At 37.3% G+C, this 23197-nt stretch overlaps 1 protein-coding gene across 3 annotated transcripts in view; it reads right to left on the bottom strand.

Annotated features, from left to right (window-relative positions):
* Positions 1-3998: 3998 nt before the first annotated feature.
* The window catches only part of LOC136739466 (MICOS complex subunit mic25a), a 182136-nt gene continuing 162937 nt past the window's right edge, over positions 3999-23197 (bottom strand). For all 3 annotated transcript variants that reach the window (XM_066698362.1, XM_066698364.1, XM_066698363.1), the window contains one exon: positions 3999-4924. In XM_066698362.1, coding sequence (XP_066554459.1) covers positions 4901-4924 — 24 coding nt within the window. In that variant the 3' untranslated portion in view covers positions 3999-4900. The remainder of the gene's footprint in view (positions 4925-23197) is intronic.

Below are 23197 nucleotides of genomic sequence, written 5' to 3'. Positions count from 1 at the left end.
TGGTGGGAACATAATTGTGGATCCCTCAAAGATGCTACTGCTCTGTACTGCCCTAATACGGAAGCCTAGAAATTCAATTGAATACACACTGGAAACACAGAGATAAATCCCTTTTACAGATGGAGTCATCTAAAGCAAACACTATTTTTAGTAATGGATAAATGATTGCACAACCTTTGTGGAGAGCCTGTGCTTTTTTTTTAAATAAATGATTGACAAATAAAAATTAGTATACTTTCCCATTTTATTACAGTTCCTTCCATCTCTTCTCAGTATTTTGTCAAATATTTCCTTAGTTTTCATATATAACTTTGCAAACTCTTATCCTCTTTGATGAATTACTGAATTCAGTGCTCAGTGTTACAGCTCTGTGCATCTTTAGGCACGATGAGACAGCACACATTTTCTGAAATGTAGGTTGTCCAAGCCATCTGTTGTTAGCTGGAACGCCTAACCTGAACCTGCAGGAGCGCGAGAGGCCACAGGGAGGTGATGGTGTACGCTGACCACAGCCCCTTGCACCAACACTGGGGTAATTGTGTGTCATACACTGGGAATTTCTGGCTAAAGTTAGCAATAACACAGCCAGGATTGGAGAGTGGCTTGTTCCAGGCAGCTGAACGCATCATGTACTATGGGCGGAGGCTGTAACTGCATAAAGAATTGTTTAATTCTCACATTAGTAACAATCTGTGTGCCAACAGTTGTCCTTGACTGCGGAACACTGTTCCGTACAAGTACAAAGGGAAGCTTTTTAAGCAAAGAGGAGGGCACTCTACACATCAGGCTCATCAACGAAAGATTATCAGTTACAGAATTTAATCTAATTTTTCCTCGAAAGAGCTAACATGGCAGCTATGTTTTGATTCCGATACCCACAGCTGTGAAAAGAAACCTCTCCTCTTTTAGGGGCTAAACGAACCAGTTCTTCAGTTTCTCTTCAGATCTCAGGTCCTTGCTTTGCTGCTAGGCATGACGTCCTTTGGGTTGACTTTCGGAGGATTCTGAACACTTGAAATGAAGCCGCTTGTACTTGGCATTGTTGCCATCTGCAGAAAGTACTTGGTGATTAATCATTAGTCAATCATTTTGAATTTCCCTTTGCTGTTGCTCTAGTGTTCGCAGCTCCCTATGTTTTGGCATCTCATGCAAACGTGACAAATTCCCTAACTATACCAGCGTCTATCATTTGTAGCAATCAGGAAGAACTTGGCCTGAAACTGATCTCTATCCTCCTGCAAATTAAATTGCTACAGCTTAAGGATTCCTTCCCTTATCTGTACTCTTGTTTCCTCCACATTAACTCATCTAAATCCATGTACATTCCCCCTGCCTTGTATTCCCAGTTTTCAATTTGGGAATTAATCGTATGTTATCTGGGAAACATTTCTCTTCCTAGACTCACTTGCAATACAAGCAGCTGTACAATCCAGTAATATACAATACAAATTCCCCTTTCAAGCCATATGTTAGAAACCCAGAGGTGTTGTTGGACCCTGAACTGAAATTCGACCAGAATATTAGAACTGTCTTCACAATGCTATTTACATTTTAGGAACATAGCCAAACTCGAAGGTGTATTTGATGATAAGGCAGTGCTACAGCGTTTCATGTTTGTGTCACATCTGATATGAATTTCTGGAATTCTGCAGTTGCTGGTCTGACTAGCAATTCAATCTTTTTTAAAATGTTGATTTGAACTTTAGCAGAATCCATTAACCAGTGCACAGGGTAAAGACTGAGGAAGGCTAACATTAAAGTAATACTGGTTTGTACCTGTTTATTTACTAGTTGAATAATCTGTCAAATTGATGCTCATCTAACATTAAGGCAAAACTGGGGGCTTTTGAATATTCATTTCAGCACCTGTAGTTTTCAATGGCTGCTGTGTAAAACATACCAAATTTAAATTGGCAAAGTAAAGAAGCAAGCAAGCAAAAATATTGCTTTCAGTAACCAGTCAATTTTTAAAAGATGTATTATTTTATAGTTCTTTTTTTCATTTAGCTGATGCATTGACATTAACATCTTTTTTTTTTTTTTTCAACAGTAGTTGAAGTCTTCATTTTTGCTAGTAATATTACTCTGGTTTCATATATTCATATTTGACATTGTTGATGTTGTTTGTAAGTTTAATTGAAAAGTACAGGTGTAGAGATGGAAATTGATGGTGATGGTGACACGAGACAAGACATGAGTAGCTGAAGAGTTACAGAACAATCAAAGTAAATCAGCCACACACGTTCGTCCACAATTTAAATGCCGGACAGCAGCAGTCCAGTACATTCCCTCCATGACAGACAAAGGACAGGCAGGGCAGGATCAAGCATGGCGTAGGTTCATATTGTCACTGCTTACATGGAACTGAAACGTATCTGAAACTTCTTCATATAGATTAAGAATTACAGATTTCTCCATGGAACTCTTTCCAGACGCCACTAAACCAGCACAACATTAATATATCAGTCCAATATATTACCTGTTCTTTAGGCCTTTCAGACTATTAAGTTGAAAGCCTGTAAAATATATAGAAATTGGATTAAATTGTTGGCGTTTCAATAAATTTGGTAACAGAACATAGGTCTTAATGAACATTCAGTTTATTTATCTTTCAAGGCTGAACACCAATTTAAACACCATAATTGCTCACAACAAATGTTACTATGGTAACTTTACGGTGAGCTACAGAAATCATTACAAGATTGGATGCTTCTTTCAGTGGGAGTGTGTACTTGTCACTACTCCTTCAGGGAATATAAAAATAGATATGAAGGTGCATGAGAAGTGGGTCAATGCTGGGGATGTTCACAATTGTTGGTCCCAAGTGCTTAGCTCCAACTGCATTAGGACAGATGAAGAAATTGTGAAAATGTTCACAAGCAAAACAGATGGATCTGTTGAAGTCTGGTTTCTAAATTAGGAGAAATTAGAACACTTTTGGTATTTTGTCATGGTATTTACTACTAGATGCAAGCACTGCAAAAAGGAAAAAAACCTAATGCACACAGCAGCTGCCACCCCAGAAATAACTTTGTAAACATTTCTGTAACACCACTAACGATGTCAATGACCATAGAGTTGTATGTCATTTGTGTCTGTGGAATAGATATAATTTTAAACTATGGTAATTTGTATTGCTTAATGTATACATCCTGTTATTTGCACTGAATGACCAGAGAATTATATTAAATCAAATTTCATGGATAAAAGTCTGGAAGAATATTATATAGACAGCTAATAATATTAATGTAACATGTAATGAACCTGTACATGTGTCAAAACCATACTGGGGGAAATCCCAGTATTGGAGAGTGCATGAAAGACTAACGAAAAATCAATAATGGATTTATAGCTTCTCATGTACATAAAACTGAACTCAAAAGTATTCACACCCTTCCTTTGAAACAATGTATTCAGTGATTTAGTTAATAAAAGCATTTTCCATTAGCTCAAACCAATTCAGCTCAGAAAAAAAAATCCAGTTGATTGAGCCAAGTAAGAGAGGTGGTGTGTAAAATGTGCAATGCTACTCTGTTGGTTTTCTCCACTCTTCCCCCTTTCCAAACAGGATTAAAACTGCACAAAACAGACTAGCAGCAAGATATAAAGGGGCTTCTTCAGGGGGTCTGGGATTTAGATGTAAGGTCTATATTCTTGTGTTATTGTGCGAAGCTGTGTTCCTGGCAAAGAGGATAATTAAGTTATGTGTAGGAAAGTGAAGGGAGATCATTGTAAGGGACAACTGCAAAATTACAGGGCACACTTACGATGGCTGACTTTCACTAGAGTGGTTTTCAAAAGTTTTTACCAGGGGAATCATAAAGGCATCTAAAATAAATAAAAAATGCACAATACCAAAGCCCTCCTTTAAAAGCCATACATATGTATTGTAGTTAAACACTGTAAAACAAACTGTTTTACAATGTAGTAAAAAAAAATCCATAAAAATAAAAATTGCTTCTTACACGGAGCCACTACATAATTAAGTATACAATGTGTAAAAATCCCTTAAGAAATGCTTTATTAAATGAGTGCAAGGATTGTGGGATTCCTTTAGATGGGACATGTTTTTCAAATTGCCCCTCAGATGAATGAAATATACACATAAATCAAGCATTAAACCTTTGCCAGCTTCATATTGTTTCTTAATTACTGCGAGGCATTGTGACAATGCGCTGTAATAAGTTTTAAAACCTGCATCCTAAGCACAGTCACTTGAAACAACATTAAGAAACGTGTTCGTTCCTGACAGACTTCAGTGATTAATTGGATTTATTAATTCCTTGCAGACAAAAGCTGTGAGGATTCATTCCACTGATCTAAGCATGCAAACAGCTGCCTGTTTTGTTTTTTTTAACCAGGAATGGTCTATCAAAATGTACTTTACTGAAAAAAGGAAATAATTATATATTAAGGCCAATGTTCATAATAGTAATAATAATAATTCAAAAATGACTATGGAATTGTAAAGCTTCACTATAGTTATTAAAAACAAAATCTGTGGAGGTGTAACTCATTTACAAATAACTTCACTTTGGGATCAAATTTAAAAAACCTGCAACTTGCGTCAATGCTAATAAAGCAATACGTTGAGTGAACTAACAAATGTCATTTACAAGTCACCTGATATTTAAGTACTGAGAAACATTTTATTTTTATTTTCTTTCTTCAAATTTTATTTCAAGATTAGAAGGAATTATTTTTCTTTGTAGTGTCCCCCTGAAAGGGGTATAGTGCAACCTGAAACAATAGCGAACCAATAGAAAAGGAAGTCGTTGCATGCTTTTAACAATCTATGTCTCATCACAATACAAATTAAAATAATCATTGGAACGAACAATTTCCATCCCATTTAAAGCTGCTCCCAGTATATGGACCCCAGGTCAGAGTTGGCAAGGCTTCATCCGTGACTCACCAGCAGGCTCTGCAAAGAACAAGACAACATACATCAGTTCTCTCCAATACATTTAAGTTGCCTGAATACACACAGTGAAAGTTAATTAACTGCTGTTATCACACAATTTAATGACTTATGTTTTTGATCATGGTAGCTGCTGACAGAAGGCCAAATAAGGAAAAATGAGCATACATTTGTAATCCATTTCACAACCACAGCAGTGGGGAACCCTGGTTCTCCACCTGGTCACACCTGGAATCAATGCTTAATTGGTTCAGTTTAGGATAGATACTATTCAGGTATGTTGTGAAGAGTCCCTGGACCAGGGTTCCCGACCACTGTTTTAGGATAATCTTCCCATTTCTCCAGGGTTATACAAACAGATACAGTACATTATAGGGCAATGAATCCAGCCACAATTTAAACTGCTTTTATAATGAACATCCAGGAACCATTTCACTGAAGTCTGAGACAGGAAATGACCCTTCAATTACTACATTGACTACACGCTGTTAGAGCCTCATAGTTCATAAATGTTTGTGTGGTGTCTCTATTTAGTAGTCAGCTTAAATATAAAACGAAACCTGATTTATACCCAACCCAGATTAGCATGGTGGTCACGTCAATATTGCATTGAAAGAAATTCAATTTCACAATACAGTTCAGAGTGCTGTAAACCAACATCGATCTCTGTAATAAACCTACACATTTTATGTTGGTATAAGCAGGGTTTATCCACCGGGACCTTATTAGTAGATAAATAAACCATGTACACAGCAGCAGTTTTTCCATTAAATGCCACAGTTTCTGGAGTATTGGATTAAAAAAAATGAATTAGAATAAGAATGAATTCAGTTTCAGATAAAGTACCTTTCAAGGTAGGCCAAATAATTTCAATTAATTACATTATACAGCATCGGAGCCTAGGCTTAGAAAAAATAAAGCCCTTTAAAAAGAAATCTTCCTTCAATGCCTCAGGCCCCCAAAAATGCAATTATAATTTTATTGGCAAAATTAATATTTCCGAGTTTATTTAATACTCCATATGGGAAATTGTTTGTTAATTGTACACCATAATTCTCAGAATCCACAGTGAGAAAAATCTCATAAATTAGTTTTAATAATGACAAATTGGATTATTTTAAACTATTTTTATGGTAAGTCTATATACAGTACAACACTTAATTCTCTCTTTCAATTTGCCAATCAGTGATTGGTGGAAAGCTCCTGTAATAAAGCCTTAAGACTAGGCCTGATGCCTTTTTGACACGTCTGCTTTTCAGGGTGACAGCAGTCAAACAGCAATGTTATTGTATGTGACTACAGGAACAGTAACCAGAGTATCAGCATTCATCTTTGTATTCATTTATCTGGTTTTCTTAATGGAAGGGAACTCACATTCAACCAGGCACTGTAATAGCCTAAACTAAGTGCTAGGGTCACTTATTGTAGAGCAATACATGAATGGTACCACCAAGTGCCTTGTCAGCAGGAATACGTTAACAAACATCAATGCGATTTCAGAAAGAAATGGACATGCTAATGAGTGAGTCTGCAGGTAAAAAACAAACCTTAAACAGAAAAATCAGGTCATGTACATCACTAGTCTGATCTACCACATCCAAGGTAGAGTGTTAGTAAACACACGGCCAAATGAGGTTAAAGAAAAAAATGAGCAGAATTTGTTGCTTAAATAGTCAACTGCTAGAATGCCGGGGACACTCAGCTCAGACACTAGCCAGCCAAAAAGGCTTAAACGTGATGAAGCCACGTTAGATCCATCTCCATTTAATTTGAATTAACTGAACTGGCTTTAAGAATTATGAAAAACACAAACTACTAGATTTCCAAGTGACTTTTGAATGCTATGGAATATTATAATTTCAACCTAAACGTGCTAACAATTTAACCATAACAAACTGTTCTATGAAAAAGACTGAAAGCATCATCAGCTCAGATTTTTTTTTTTTTTTTTTTTTTAACTGATATTAAGGTAAAACATCTTTTGAATTGAATGTCCCTTTAGCAGACAGAGAGAGACAGGAACCAGTGAACAAATTGATCTTTTATGTTTACTTGATTTGACGACTCAGATGTTGTCTAAAGCTTTTAATAAAAACAATGGCCAGATTAAAGTAGATGAGCAATTGGTCTGCAGCCCCAGCAGTTTTCCTCTGCACAACGTGACTAAATTAAGATGAAAAATTCCCCTTTGCCTTGGATGTCATTTTGACCTGGGATCTGTGCTCCGAAGCTGCGGTGAGACCCGAGTTTTACTTATAACAGATTAATGCGCTGCATTAACACAACTAAGGAAGAGAGGCAAGGAAGCTATCGATCAAGTGGAGCGCAGGGGTCTTTGTGCATGCAGCACTCCTTTCACAAGTTCTATCAAGTTCAGAAACCAGCCGCCGAGACTAATGGCTTGTGTGCGGTGAGATTTCAGCAGCTCTGCTTCTATTGTCCTGACTTTTGTAGCCACACCAGCTAAACCAATTTAACAAGAACCTAAATATGCATGAATACAATCAATACTGTAGTGAGTATACTAATAAGAGCAGATTGGCTATCTGTAATAGCTGGTTTACAGATTACTTTCTTTCTTGTATATATCAAAATTAAGATCTTTAGCATAAAATGGAATGGAGTTTAAAACATTGTAGACCAGTATCACATAATAAGTGCAATATGAGTAAATTGAATTTGATGCTTTTTCTATCATCAAGCTTGCTCTTTTTTCTTTTCTTAAGAAGTGATCCTAATTCCAGTTGAAGTTTGTGTGGGTTGGCGTTTCCTTGGACTTATTAATTCTTCTCTCTATTCATGCAATCCAGATGTGAAAGTCATTCACCTTATTTGAACTAGGTTTTTGGTTGTGTGCTTCTTGTGTTATTAATAGGGTTGTTCCTTCTTGACACGTATCTTTTTTGATGCACACAGATTTCCAGGAAAACAATAATACCTCAAGCCGTCTGAATCAGTGGGCTCATTGTGTGTTCAAATCAAAAGGTTTGTAACACAAGTCAGTTTTAAGAAAGCACATTCATTTAACACAAATTTGTCACCCCGTTTCCACATCATCTCCGTTAATGTTATGGAGCACACAGTAAGACTCCAGATATGCCTCCTGCACCTGACGTGACTTAATTAACTCTTGTGAGACCTTGTGATTTTTCTTATGGTTGATAAAGTTTTAATATTGAATATAGAAGTAAAATATAAATAGCTTAGTAAGTAAAAATTATCACATTAATCCTCACCCAATGGTCACACAGCTAGCACAATTATTGGTGTCAGAGTAATCTTGAAAGAAGAAAATAAAAGGGTAAGGTTTTCTAATATTAATATCTGTGGTTCTAGAAAATGAATTTCAATTAATTCAAAAAGCAAGCCAAGTATTAAAATCCCTGTAATTTCTTCCAAGAATATATTCCATATTTGATTGCTTAGAAATAAAACCATGAAATCAAAAGAGTGCAGTTTTTTTTATTTTCTTTTTAAGAATTTCATTCAGACTAGCAAAAATCATTGAAACCTTTCACTCTGGATCACATAAACCAGAATCAGTTTTTTTATCTTTAACTTTCCTAGTTGTCTATAGATACAATACACACAGCTGGTTTATCTACATATAGTGCAGTGACTGTTGAGCAATAACAGGTTTAAGTCTGTATCCAAGACTGTGTGAACCACATCCAGGGCACGAAGCTCCCGTTCCACCACATCCCAAAGATGCTCTATTGGGTTGAGATCTGGTGACTGTGGGGGCCAGTTTAGTACAGTGAACTCATTGTCATGTTCAAGAAACCAATTTGAAATGATTCGACCTTTGTGACATGGTGCATTATCCTGCTGGAAGTAGCCATCAGAGGATGGGTACATGGTGGTCATAAAGGGATGGACATGGTCAGAAACAATGCTCAGGTAGGCCGTGGCATTTAAACGATGCCCAATTGGCACTAAGGGGCCTAAAGTGTGCCAAGAAAACATCCCCCACACCATTACACCACCACCACCAGCCTGCACAGTGGTAACAAGGCATGATGGATCCATGTTCTCATTCTGTTTACGCCAAATTCTGACTCTACCATCTGAATGTCTCAACACAAATCGAGACTCATCAGACCAGGCAACATTTTTCCAGTCTTCAACTGTCCAATTTTGGTGAGCTTGTGCAAATTGTAGCCTCTTTTTCCTATTTGTAGTGGAGATGAGTGGTACCCGGTGGGGTCTTCTGCTGTTGTAGCCCATCCGCCTCAAGGTTGTACGTGTTGTGGCTTCACAAATGCTTTGCTGCATACCTCGGTTGTAACGAGTGGTTATTTCAGTCAAAGTTGCTCTTCTATCAGCTTGAATCAGTCGGCCCATTCTCCTCTGACCTCTAGCATCAACAAGGCATTTTCGCCCACAGGACTGCCGCATACTGGATGTTTTTCCCTTTTCACACCATTCTTTGTAAACCCTAGAAATGGTTGTGCGTGAAAATCCCAGTAACTGAGCAGATTGTGAAATACTCAGACCGGCCCGTCTGGCACCAACAACCATGCCACGCTCAAAATTGCTTAAATCACCTTTCTTTCCCATTCAGACATTCAGTTTGGAGTTCAGGAGATTGTCTTGACCAGGACCACACCCCTAAATGCATTGAAGCAACTGCCATGTGATTGGTTGGTTAGATAATTGCATTAATGAGAAATTGAACAGGTGTTCCTAATAATCCTTTAGGTGAGTGTATATATATATATAAAATTTTGTACACTTATTTTATTCATTTGCTTTATGTTTTAGATCAAATCAGCATTTTGACAGAAATCAAATCACTAAACAAAAGACCATCACTCATTAGACTATAAATATGCACAATGAAAAGACAAAAAAACTAAAGTATTGAACCGCATCAAACTGAAATTTCATTTCAGGAGCCGTCATTTAATCCATTGACTCCTTAAAACATTGACTATGGGATCTTGACACTAATTTAAACTGCAAGTTGTTCACATTTTAGATTATGTAAATATCTGTTTGCTGAATTTCAGATTTGCTACTTGCACATTTGTAATATTTGATATTTGTGATTTCATTATTTCATTTTTCACTTTCATTTCCCATGCCTTTAAATCACAGTAAAATGTTTGCAAGAATTAACAAGACCATGCATATTCGAACCAGCCCCGAGAATGTAGTGTGTTTCTGATATACTTTTTATGGGTGGGGAATCACATACTGTAGCACCCTCACTGCTCCTGACAGATGCTCATTTCCTTCTCACTCAGTGCCTTTAAGTGCCACCCCACTCTCTTCACTTCACAGTCTGAGCAAAATGCAGTGTGTCATGGCTAACTGACCCACTTGCAGGTATTGCTAGATGATTGCCTCCTTGACCCTTCTTTGTACTGCAAGTCTGCTTTTAATGACTAGCAGTGTCCAAGATGAAAATCGTACTGTTTTCCCTTTTAATTGATTTCAATATCTTTGTCAGGTTGGAGAACACTGAAACATAAGTTCTTCTTTCAGTTACTTAAACTTACACTACCGCCCCCACCCCCCCACGCTCACAGCCTTTTCAATCAGAGCTCCAGGCTTGCTAAAGGTCAATCAGAAAATTCACAGCAATTGCAACGTCATGACCTTTTTGCAATAATACATCTTGGGTCTAATCTCTTCAGGCTGAGGAGCGAAACAGTGTAATTCTGACCCACCAAAGGTCGAAGTTGTTAATTTTGATTGCATCCAAGCCATGGAAGATATTTTTTTGCCTGCTTGAAACAGGCAATTAAATTGATTTCTCCAAGATAACAAGCAAATATAGCTTACAAAAATACCTTCTGTATCTGACCCGAGGTTGACTGATATGTCAGTTAGTCTACAATAACGGCCAATATGGTTTCATTCATGTAGCCACTGGGTGCCAATATTTGTCCAACCTGTATTGTAAGTGCAACTGCATGGCATACACTAGTTATTTGTTTGCATTACTCCGTGTCAAGATTATGAGGAAGAATTACAGAAAATGCCTTGTAATGGCCCTCAGAAATATCCCAAATTCTGCTTTCAAAACTTAAAACTTAAAAATGATTACATCAGTCCAACTGTGGCAGGATGACATTTTGAGAAAGAAGACTATTCTACTGACACAGAGGGTACAAACTCAATTTATAGTTGCCTGTTGCCTGGTAGGTTTCCTCAGTCAGCTAAATGTAATTACAAGCAGCAAGCCACTAGAACATCAGATGAACATACACAGTGTTATTGCTATTACTGTGCCATTCCACAATTTATCTCTGGAAAAGTATTTATTGAAATACTAAATCAGAAAACAAAAGTTTATGTATTTGATATATATACACCAGTGGCGGCTGGTGACTCAAAGAATTTGGGAGGATCAGGAGGAAAATCAATTCCTTTGCGTCGTTATTTTACCTAGTTGGCAACTTATCTCTACTTTATGTTCAAGTTATGTTATGTTCTTATGTTCAAATGTAGCAATAATCCAACTAGCAACCTAATGCAAACTTACTATACAACTAAGGTAAGGTAATGCACCTGAAGTTTATCACCATCTTCCATAAGGAACAAATATCATATTACAACACAAAGGATGAATATAAAAAAGGGGCCAGGTGAACGAGAAGGAAAGATGCATCTAATCACTGCGGGCTCTGGATGGGAATGAGCCTTGTGTGTGCGTAATGTGTCAATAGAAGCCTGTCAGCCCAATTAGGGGTGACACAGCACCCAGTATGTTACAGTGGGAATTTTACACAACACCCTCCGATTAAAAAGGAAAAACAAAAACCATGAAAATGTGGAATTATTTAAAAAAAAAAGGGAAACTTAAATCTGAAAAATCTTAAAGTTTACCACCAGTTTGTCACACTCGCATACAATAGAGTGGTAGAGAATTGAAGATGAAATTTGGAAATTACCATTGGACAAACGCAATGTCAATATTGTATTCTAGTTGTTGATTGGTTAGGGAGGACGTCCTCCCTTGGAGCATCATTTTGTGTGTTTTGGCCAATAACAGATTAGCATGAAAAAAAATGAACTACATTACATTGATATAAGAGATTAAGGAGGACAGCAGGAGCCCGTCCTCCTCTGCCCCCCACCACCACTTCACACAGCCTGCCCTTCCCCTTTACCTGCAGGTGTCGCTGTTGAAGCATTTTAATCAGAATTTAAATAATGGATTTTTTCCAAAGAGAGAAATTATTTTATAAATGACACTGAGATTGGTAATGGTTTATTTCAACCAATTACTCTTTTTTTATATTTTGATCTCCCTCTTGCCACTCAAAAATAGAGGAGGAGCAACCTCCTTCTGCCTCTATGGACCAGCCTCCTCTGATATACACCGATCAGCCATAACATTATGACCACCTGCCTAATATTGTGTAGGTCCACCTTTTGCCACCAAAACAGCCCTGACCTGTCAAGGTTTCAATTCCACTAGACCTCTGAAGGTCTGCTGTGGTATCTGGCACCAAGACGTTAGCAGCAGATCCTTTAAGTCCTGTAAGTTGCGAGGTGGGGCCTCCATGGATCGGACTTGTTTGTCCAGCACATCCCACAGTTGCTCAATTGGATTGAGATCTGGGGAATTTGGAGGCCAAGTCAACACCTTGAACTCGTGATTCATCAGACCAGGCCACCTTCTTCCATTGCTCCGTTGTCCAGTTCTGACGTGCCTATAGTAGGCGCTTTCGGCAGTGGACAGGGGTCAGCATGGGCACCCTGACTGGTCTTCGGCTATGCAGCCCCATACGCAACATACGTGTCATGACACCTTTCTATCAGAACCAGCATTCACTTTTTCAGCGATTTGAGCTACAGTAGCTTGTCTGTTGGATCGGAACACACGGACCAGCTTTCGCTCCCCACGTGCATCAATGAGCCTTGGTCACCCATGACCCTGTCGCTGGTTTTGATAGGTACTGACCACTGCAGACCGGGAACACCCCACAAGAGCTGCAGTTTTGGAGATGCTCTGACCCAGTCGTCTAGCCATCACAATGTGGCCCTTGTCAAAGTCCCTCAGATCCTTACGCTTGCCCATTTTTCCTGCTTCTAACACATCAACTTTGAGGACAAAATGTTCACTTGCTGCCTAATATATCCCACCCACTGACAGGTGCCATGATAACGAGATTATCAGTGTTATTCCCTTCACCTGTCAGTGGTCATAATTTTATGGCTGATCGGTGTACACTACCAGTCAAAAGTTTTAGAACACTTCAATGTTTCCAGTTTTTAGTAAAATATACAGTTTAGTGTCTCAATGTATTCTTTCTACAATGGAAATCAAATATTGTTGGGAAAATTCTTTCCAACACTGTTGCAGAAGTTCCCACAAATGTGTTGCACTTGTAGGTTGCTTTTTCTTTCACCTTTCTGTCCAGTTCATCCCATGTTTTGGGACATTACCTTGCTGTAGGATGAACCCCTGACCAACTAGGCGTATGCCAGAGGGTATTGCATGGCACTGCATTTGGTTCAGGGTGCCAGTCACTCTGTGCAAGTCGTCGACACTGGATCCAGCAAAAGAGCCATAGACCATCACCTCCTCCATGTTTGACAGTTGGTGTCACACTGAGGAACCATCCTTTCGCATACTTGATGGCGTACAAAAACCCTATGTGATGAACTGAAGATTTCAAATTTTGATTAATCGGTTCTAGTCTTCAGTAGTCCACTGGAGATGCTTCATGGCCCAGGCAAGCCTCTTTTTCTTATTTTGCCGTCTTAGCAATGGCTTTCTTATTGCCACTCGACCTGTCAAACCTGCAGCTTGAAGTCTTCTCTTCACAGCTGAAACTGAGACTTGCTTACTTCGACCAGTGTTAAGCTGTGCTTGAAGTTGTCCTGTGAGCCGCCTATCATGCAAGCTGTTGACTCTCAGATTTACTAATCTTTTTTTTCTATAGATAAATCTAATGTATAGATCCTGAAATCTAGGTTTCTGAAAGGGAAAGACCAAATACCAAATAACCAAATACACGCATTTCATGCAGTTATGTGCATCGTCTTACAATGTATTGTAGCAGCGACTCGTGTGGCTTGATAGGAGTCTGTGAACCCATAATGTTACTATGGTGCATTAGTCCTCCTTACGTTGTTATAACTCTGATGTTTGTGCTGTACATTCTCAAGTACAGAAGTATACAATTTAATTAGAGGAAAATACTATACAAATTAAACTAGAGGGCCTCCTGAATGGTTCAATTGGTAAAAGTGCAGACTGAGCCCTATGAGCTATGGTTCACCGGTTCGATCTCTTATAATTTGCTAGTTGTGACCGGGAGGGCTCTACAATTGGCCAGCTAGGGAGGGCTAAATCAGCTAGGTCTCTCTCAGCTCATTGTTAATGAGCATCCCCTGTTGGCTACATGGACACCTGCAGGTTTGCAGTTCCACCGAGAGGAACTTGCCAATTGGTTCTGAACCTCCTGTGCGGGCTGTATAGCCTGCAGTGTGTAAAATGATGGGTGGCTTGAGGGCGGCTATGATTGGAAGATTGGAGGATCTTGGTCGTACTTCCTCACTCTCCACAAGTGTAGTGGTGGGGGACGTGGTGACGAGATGCAAGATGCATTAGCACAATTGGCAATTCCAAAACTTAGGGAGAGAAAATAAAAAAGAACTGGTGATTCCAAATGTAAATAAATAAATAAATAAATAAATAAATAAATAAATGGTACTTTTTTCTGTGCCCTACAAAAACAATACAACTGTATGTAAACATGCTGTAGCGCAATGCTGAAAGAAGAGTGTCTCAAAATATTACTGGTCTGAAAAAGCAGTCAAAGTCCATGGCACCTAAAACACCAATTCAAGCTTCCCGACTGTACCACTCTGACCGATTCCTTGGGATTCATCCTGGAAATGGCTTGATGAAATTCCTGGATCAATAAGGAGGAACAAGATAGGTTGAAAGGCCTCATCTCATTTATAACCTTTGCTCTGTTCTAAGGGTCCTTCATGTATACTTCATGTATACTTCTTCACTAAGGAGAGGAAAACCTGAGAGGAAATGGCATTTGCTCGCAACTTGTTTTGGAACTCAGTATGCTGTACTACTTGTAGCTGTAAGACCACTGATGTTGTTTCATTGATGCAATATCTGTGAATGGCTATAGTTTGATGAGAGCAGACATTTTCAAAATATAAATACTTTCTCCTTACTTCAGAGATATATATTTTTTGCACCTTAAAAATAAGAATGTGTGTTCTTTAGTAAATACACTGAATAGTTTACACACACACACACACACTTGTTTGGCTCTGTCTGTGTACCCAAACTGAATGTTCAAACTCTTATTTCCTTCATTAATACTTAACATGTATAGTGCTTAGAGGCACATGATTGAAATATGTAATTTGTAAGACCTTATTCCAGATGTGAGCATATAAGATAAACATGTATACTTATGAAAATATGATTATTTTGTATTATTAAAATTACACACATTTAAAATAGATATTAGAAAACATATGGTATACATAGTATTCTCAGGATAGTAATATTTATATAATCAAAATGCAGAGTATCGCACTCAGCCCAAAGCATGTGATGCTTTGCAAACACTCCTGAGTTATGAACTGCTGTTTTCTTATGGGACGTTGTTAGTATAACCTCTGCAGCTTTTTTATTCCTTATGAAAAACAGAATAAAAAAGGCAGATCAATATCTATCTCTTCTCATACTGACAGGCAATTCTTACAAGTCCGTGAAGGACAGAACAGGTCTGAAGCAACTTTTTATTATCAGCCAGCTAAGCTTTCAAATTTGGGTCTACAGATGACTCAGAATATATGTTTCCCTTCACAGTTTGTGCTTTTTCCATTTTTCAGTTACAAGGCAGATAATCAAAAGGTAGAATGCTTTTTCTTTCTTTTTTTTTCTTCGACTTCATCGTGACATGCTGTAAATACACATTAATAATCAAGTCTTAACACTTTTCTTTTTGAACAAAAGTAGAAGACTTTTTTTTCCTGAAATAATTTGGAAAATTCAGCCCTTAAGGCCCTTGAAATAGCTTTTAAAAACTTAGTTTTATGATGGTAATAAATAATTAAATCAATAATAATAACATATGCATATATATTCACTGTTTGTGTGTTTGTATGTATGTATCTAGAATGTGGTTATGTATTCATAAGAAAATAAATATTTTATTAAGGTAAACAAACTTCCAATTACTCTGGCTTCATCTGAGTGGAGAACTGACAGTGTTTTTTCAGCTCAGGGCTCCTCATTTATTAATCTGGCAAAAGCCTATGTCTGTACACACTTTCAACTCCTACTTGATGTGACAGGTCTTAAAGTTTGTTTGTTTCCATGGACATATAAAAAAAAAAAAAAGCTGTGTTATGCAGGGAATCTGTATGCAGTTCCTTGCATCTGTTTTGCATCTGTGTTGTCTCTAGCTGTATATTGAAGTATCAAAAGGATTTAGCTAATTTAGGGTCAAACAGAGTTTACAATACTGCTGACTTACTTAATAGGCACTGTTGAATTCCTGTCAAGAAGGCTTTCACATCCTGGTTTGGGTTGAAGAGCAGTGTGTTTTTTTTTTTGTTTGTTTGTTTTTGCATGATATCAATATTTATGGAATGGAATGAAAAAGGCTATTTTTTAAGATTTAGTCTCGCATTTAAAATTAGGAGAGCCCGTTTAGTTTCCAGCCAATATCCACAGCTGGGTGCACAGGCAGAGTCTATTCTTAAACCATGCAGTTAATGAATATGTACAATGCCTACAATAAAATGCAGCTATAACTACCCAATGGCATGCATTTAATTTTGTTGGAGTACTGTCCCGTCGCTACGGTGCATTTAGTTTCCAGCAGGTCAACAACAAACTTGGAATTATTAAGTGCTCAGATGTGTTTTACAGTCAATTTAAATGAACCAGTATGAACATTCAATTTACTACTGGGACTGGTGCACCATCAATAATATCAAGAAGTGAGCATAACTAGTCTTTGTTAGTGCAATAATACTAATGGACTGAATTTACTTTTAGCTTGAGCTAAATTAAAACCAGTCAATTTCCTTGCTCTTTTTATATTACAATGCAAGAATCACCCATGTTTTCTGTTGATATTGACCTTGTCCATTTCTGTGGTATTTTTATTTATTTTTTGGGGCAGGAATTTCATTCTGTCAAGCTGTTTTCCCCAAACTTGAATGTGCATGAGTACTCCTCCAGTAGAAAACCATGCATTTCCAAAAGGTTGTTTTATTGACAGATTCTGAAACATACGTAGAGCAAATTATCATGATCTTCCCACTTGCAGTGAGATCTACATTGCCTCAAACTTTGTGGTTGGCATGTTCTTGTCTCTTGGGGCATCACAAACCTGTTCCATTGACCTTTGATTTCTTGATTGATTCCTTTTATGTGGACTTCAGTTTTAAACCCCTTCAGAAAAAAAAAAAATACACTTCTCTTAATTAGTTAATTGACTACAGTGCAGTCTCCCTGGAGCAGTCTGACAGACTGGTATGAGAATGCATTCTGATTACACGGTCAATCAGCGAATCAAACAGACTAGACAATTGCAATCATATAAAATGTTGGACTAACTTTCCATTTTAGTTCAGTATGAATTCAGCTGTTTTGATAATGCAGTCCCTCTTCTTTCTGAGCTGTTGTGCTTCAATTTATTTGTAATCTTGGCTGACCCGACTAAAGGCATGTCATTACTTGTCCTTAAAATGATACTTTCAGAAAGAGCCTCTGGTTCATCTTAGTAACTAAAATAAGGTTTCCCCTTCCATTATCGTACAACCACCACCTTATGTTCATTACAGATTTGGCTGGTCATTGAATTCAACTGAACAGTGATACACAGAGTATTAGGAACCAATCTGAAGCCAGACAGGACAATATACATCTATATATTTTAATAAAATTATGCTGCAAGTCGCCCTAGATAAGGGCGTGTGCCAAGAAATAAAAATAATAAAAATAATAATAAAATGTAAACTGTCTGGTTTAGATTGGTTTCTGATCCCGTTATGAACACAGGTTTAAATGGCAGATTAAATATTCCACCATGAAGCCTTCCCCCAATTGCCTGAGAATCTAATTGAGTCCAAAAACACAAGCCTTGGCCTTTGCCATACCAGGCTGGCTACCCTGTTATCTCTTCACCTCTTAATGCACCCGAGACTGAACAGCTCTGCTAATGATATTTCAGCTGAGGCCAGACCATGGGGCAATTAGCGAGTTTTACTGCCAGCCTCCTACTGTTTTCCAATCTACTGGTTGCAAACCATAAGACATTACAGTGAGATAATGAGGAAGGCCAATAGGTTTACAACTTTTGATTTCCTCTCATCCAAACAAAAATGAATTTTCCATATTAAAAAAAAAAAAAAAAAAAATCTGAAGAATAGAAACTTTTTTAACACATGCAAAGCACAAGCAGCGGCTCAATTTGTTTGGGTATTATTGTTTTACTGGTGTGAACATTCCCTCAGATACAACTTCAAAGAGATCGCAGTGACAAATGTCTGGCAATACATAATTGCAGGAAACAAACATGTTCAGAAATTAAAGGCACATTAAGCATGCCACAACATTTCCACGTATGATTTACTTTATCCATCTATAAATATATATATATATATATATATATATATATATATATATATATATATATATATATATATATATATATATATATATTTTAACACCATGTAATCTCATTATAGTTCTCTAACATTATTTGGTTGCATAATAATTCACAGGCAAGAAATTGCCAATACAGAAAAGAAAAAGGCTGTTAACTACTTTTCTTATAATATTTTTAGAATCCAAAATTATTTGTTGCCCTTTTTCACCTTTATTTGGATTTGCCAATTACTGAACCTGCTTCCCTGCTACGACCTTCAAAAGGGATGAGACAAAGTACACAGTACTCCAACCTACATGCCATCAAAGCCACAAGCGATTATTCACACTGCAAGCTCCGAATGCCAACTGTTCCTCTCTCGCACCGATTGGAAGATTCTGATACAGATGAAACAGCCAACACCCTAAACCTGCAGGCTCATGAAAAGCCACAGGGGTCATTCAACTAGGGAGAACTAAGCTACGCCCTGCCGCCTTCCACCCACCCTCAGATCAGCTTGCTCTTGGCTGTGATGAGGTAGCTTGCACTCTCCAGGCTGAAACTTTAACCACTACGCCACTTGGGAGCCCCCAGCCTATGAACTATTTTTTACTGTGCTACTTTTTTTTTCTTCAGGAAAAGAAAGTTTGAATAAGATACGTTTTCCGTTTATTTTACTGTTCTGTTCCATGACACTGGAATTTACTTTTAGTTCATCCAGTGTTGGGCATTCAATTGAAGCATCATGATTCAGACACTTTCTCACTGTCAACCAAAGCAAAGTGATGCTTACTATTTTGCTGACAAATTTCAATCAACAAATTTGCATATTCATAAGTCCACAGCAGTTGTGCCCCAGAACACAGTATTTTTCAGAAAGGTACCAAGCCCTTTAATTCATAGAGAAATAATTAACTATTTCATTTTCAGCAGTGCATTCCATAAAAAAATTTAAAGATGAAAACTTTTACTCTGCATTACTGTCTCTGGAAGTTCATATTCATGGTCATGAGAGATTTCAATGACTTTCAGCACATTCCAAGAGATATAGAAATAAGATGAATAAGGCAGATCTGGGTTTAGTTCCCCCAGTGGAACAACATGAATCAAAAAGCTGTATGTTGACACTGCCTCTTTACTATAGTAAACAATCAAAATTAGTTAAAAAAAATGACAAAATGATAACATGTTACTTAGCTTCCATTACATTCAGCTGTTTTCATAATCATGATTTGACACTTAGTATTAACTAAACATATCAATAATCTGTATAGATTTCAACACATCTTCATGGAATTAAACATGCACAATGTTCAAACAAAATAATGTTGGCTTTTTACAGAATGGGATCATTCATTTCATGTTATCTACCAGGTCAACCTAAATAGAGGGTCATATAAATGACTTTGGTTAGTCAGTGATCATGGTATAATATCCATTTTAATGTATTTATTGCTTTGAGACTATCTCACCAGTAAACAGTGCTTTTCAAACTGAAACCTAACGCAGGGCATTAAATCCTGGGAAGCCAGGTACAAACAGTGTTGAAACCAAGGCAAGGAGAGATAGTGTAACTTGTAAATCGTGGCTTTCAGATTACGATCTCAGTTCAGACGTCCAACCCATGCATCTGTGGGTTACAGATTACATGGCCCATTATCAGACTTGTGGTTTACATTATTGAATCATGCCATATGTTTGCATCATGGATCCTTGGGCTAATGCTTCGCAAATTATTAGAAGGATGAGACGAAGGTCGAGTTGCACATAAACAGTTCACATTCTTGCTGGTACTTACTGCTGTGCTGTGATGCCAGGGACTGTCAAGCTGAACTCCTTCTAATTCCCTAGTATGTTAACATGGCAGTTTATATAATTTTCTACTGTGATATTTTTTCTTACTTCTGTGTGTGGTCTCAGGGAGTGTTTACTATTTCTGGCACTGATTGTTAAGAATAATTGCCACGAGGTAAACTTCCTAGAGCTTTATAATGAACAGTGGGATGCCATATTCCAGAGAGAAAGAGAGATTCTTGGTGTTTATCATGTTAATACTGTAACAATTATTACAAGTCTTCATCTCCATTTTAGACTGATTCACCAAAGGTTGAATTCTTCAGACCTACTTTGTTCCCCAGTTTAACAAAGCTGAATAGTCTGAAAATTGCTGGCAATAAACATACAAGATTAAATTAGAACAAATGTCAAATAATTGTTTGCAATTACAAATGCAAATAAATTACAAATAAAAACATTTGCCAAGCAGGGGGGAAACCAAACAAAAATACCTTTGTTTTATTTTATGACCGTTTTGCATACATCATTTCTGAAAAAAAGGTGATTGCAATAATTCAAGGTAGAAAGTTTATCAGTGTTGTAGAAGTCCAAGCACACAAAAACTCATTCCACTGTGCAACACAAATTTACTTACCCATGCCACTTCAAATACTCTCTGTGGGTTTTTATGCAGCATCACTATTGTATGGAATAGTTACCATGAATATCAAATAATCAATGAAGTAATGCATCAGTTTGTTATGCCAAAAAAAAAAAGTAATGGCAGGAAAATAAAGGTAATATCAAGATATCAAGTAAATAGTATTAAAATCAAAATAACCTTTCTGGGTAAAGTGCAACCATTTCATTTCAATTTAATTTCAAAAGGCAAGTGAAAACAAATATTTAATAGTAATTGATCCTTCTAAATTATTGATGCATGACAATTGGAAAGAATCACCATCCAAAAAAGACCATTGTTAGGAACAACGAGACAAAAGCTGAAAGCAAAGGTAATTCTGACACGTCTAAATCCTAATAAGCCGTTTTAGAACTTTATTAATCTGTATAGATCCCCATTTAACTAGAAAATAAAAGTAATTCCAACAACAGATTAGATGATCTCCCCTCTCTGAGTTACAAAGATACAGCAGAGAAGTGCAGAATAGTCTCAACTCTGTAATAACTCACATTACAATGGTATTACAGCAAACCATATTGTGTCAAGTCTGGGATGAAGACCATAATCTCTCAAACACTGGCTCCTTTACTGGAATGTACTGCAATTATATATCAATGATGAAAGGAACTCAATCCAATGTTCCTGTTATAATTCTTTTAGATTAAAGTTACAGGCTGTTTGCCGAGAGATTCTAGTTGAATCTCTTCCTAACTCTCCCATCTAATTTTCCATAAGTCTTGATATTTCCATATTTGTTTTCTTCCTTGGGGAAGGCATGTTTCAATAAGTGGAACTTCAGAGACTACAAAGCACAGGATGTGGATGTCACTATTGAATTGTTGTGGATTTCACTATGATTCACAATGATGTACAAATAGTCAGGGGTCAAATTTTCTAACACATGCCAGTATGTGTAAAGTTCATGCAAGTCACCACTAAAACGTATCACATGCTGTTCCAAAACTAGTTAATGTATTGTGTTTCCATGACAACAGTTTACACCACCAGCAATATAAAGAGGGTACCAATAACACAATAACATGATTTTGTAGTATGCAGACTGGAATGATATTCAGAAGGGTCATGTTGTAGATGGTGCAGGGTATAAATCAAGAATTATGAGAACTATAATATAAAAATATAAAGGTTTTTAATATGAGTATAAATACAAATATTCCCTGTGCAAAATGTTAGTTTCAAAGAGCAAAGGTTAACTTGCTTTAGATAAAGGAATTATCTAAATAAATGCAATACAATGTCATGATAGAAAGAAAAAATACAATATTTTTAGTAGGATGGGTTATACAAGCAGAGGACAAAACTATTAGATTAAAGTGTTTAACCATGGGAAAATTTGCCTTTCCTGATGAATAGACATTATAGGGGTTTTGATATGTATGCTGGTACCTACAAATTACAATTCTAACAATAATTTATTTATAGTAATTGTTGTGTTGTGTAATTGTGTACTCTGGCACCCCAGCAGATTTCAACAGTGAGCATCCCCTCTGCAATGCAGTGTTACAGTCTTAATTCTGTCAACTGCTGGAAACCAAAACAAACAGCTCTTAAGATTGTCACAAACTTGACAGGAAATTATCATCATCATCATTATTATTCCATTATAAATAAGTACAGTTGCTAAATATTCAAAGGGTGCTCTGTAATGTTTGGTGCAGTATGGAACTGGCGTTGTAATTGTTGGCACGGTGATGGGGATACGCTGTACAGGGACGGTGCTGTTATAGATCTGTGTGGTGATGGTGGGGAAGTAATGAGATGCACGGCAATGCGGTCACAGTTATGTTGAGTGACTGCTCTGTACAGGCCTGTCTGAATTCAAAGATTAAAAGACTGAAGGGAATGCATGGGCAATACTTCACCTTCCTAGTGATGCTCACGCTCTGGCATAGGCTTGTGTTTGGCAAGGAGAACACACTGCACATTCAATAGAAGGCAATTCCCATAGACCCCTAAGCAACCATGGGAACAGACTCTTCAATTATATGGGCTAGCAGTGCTTCTTGGCCAAGAGCCTAGAGAAAAAAGCTTCACTGCCAACCAATTGGGCCATCAGCAATCTGAATATATCTAGTGCACTATCAAATCCACAGCAGTGTGCATTTATTTTTCTTACAATGGGACAGGGCAATGAACTAACACAACAAATCAGTATGCCCGTTTATGATTACCATCCATTTCTGTTTGGGGGAAAAA

This window comes from Amia ocellicauda, chromosome 3, assembly GCF_036373705.1.
Source record: "Amia ocellicauda isolate fAmiCal2 chromosome 3, fAmiCal2.hap1, whole genome shotgun sequence".
Lineage (NCBI taxonomy): Eukaryota > Metazoa > Chordata > Actinopteri > Amiiformes > Amiidae > Amia > Amia ocellicauda.
Note: the sequence above shows the minus strand (reverse complement) of the source record. Positions and strands in the feature narration are given on the sequence as shown.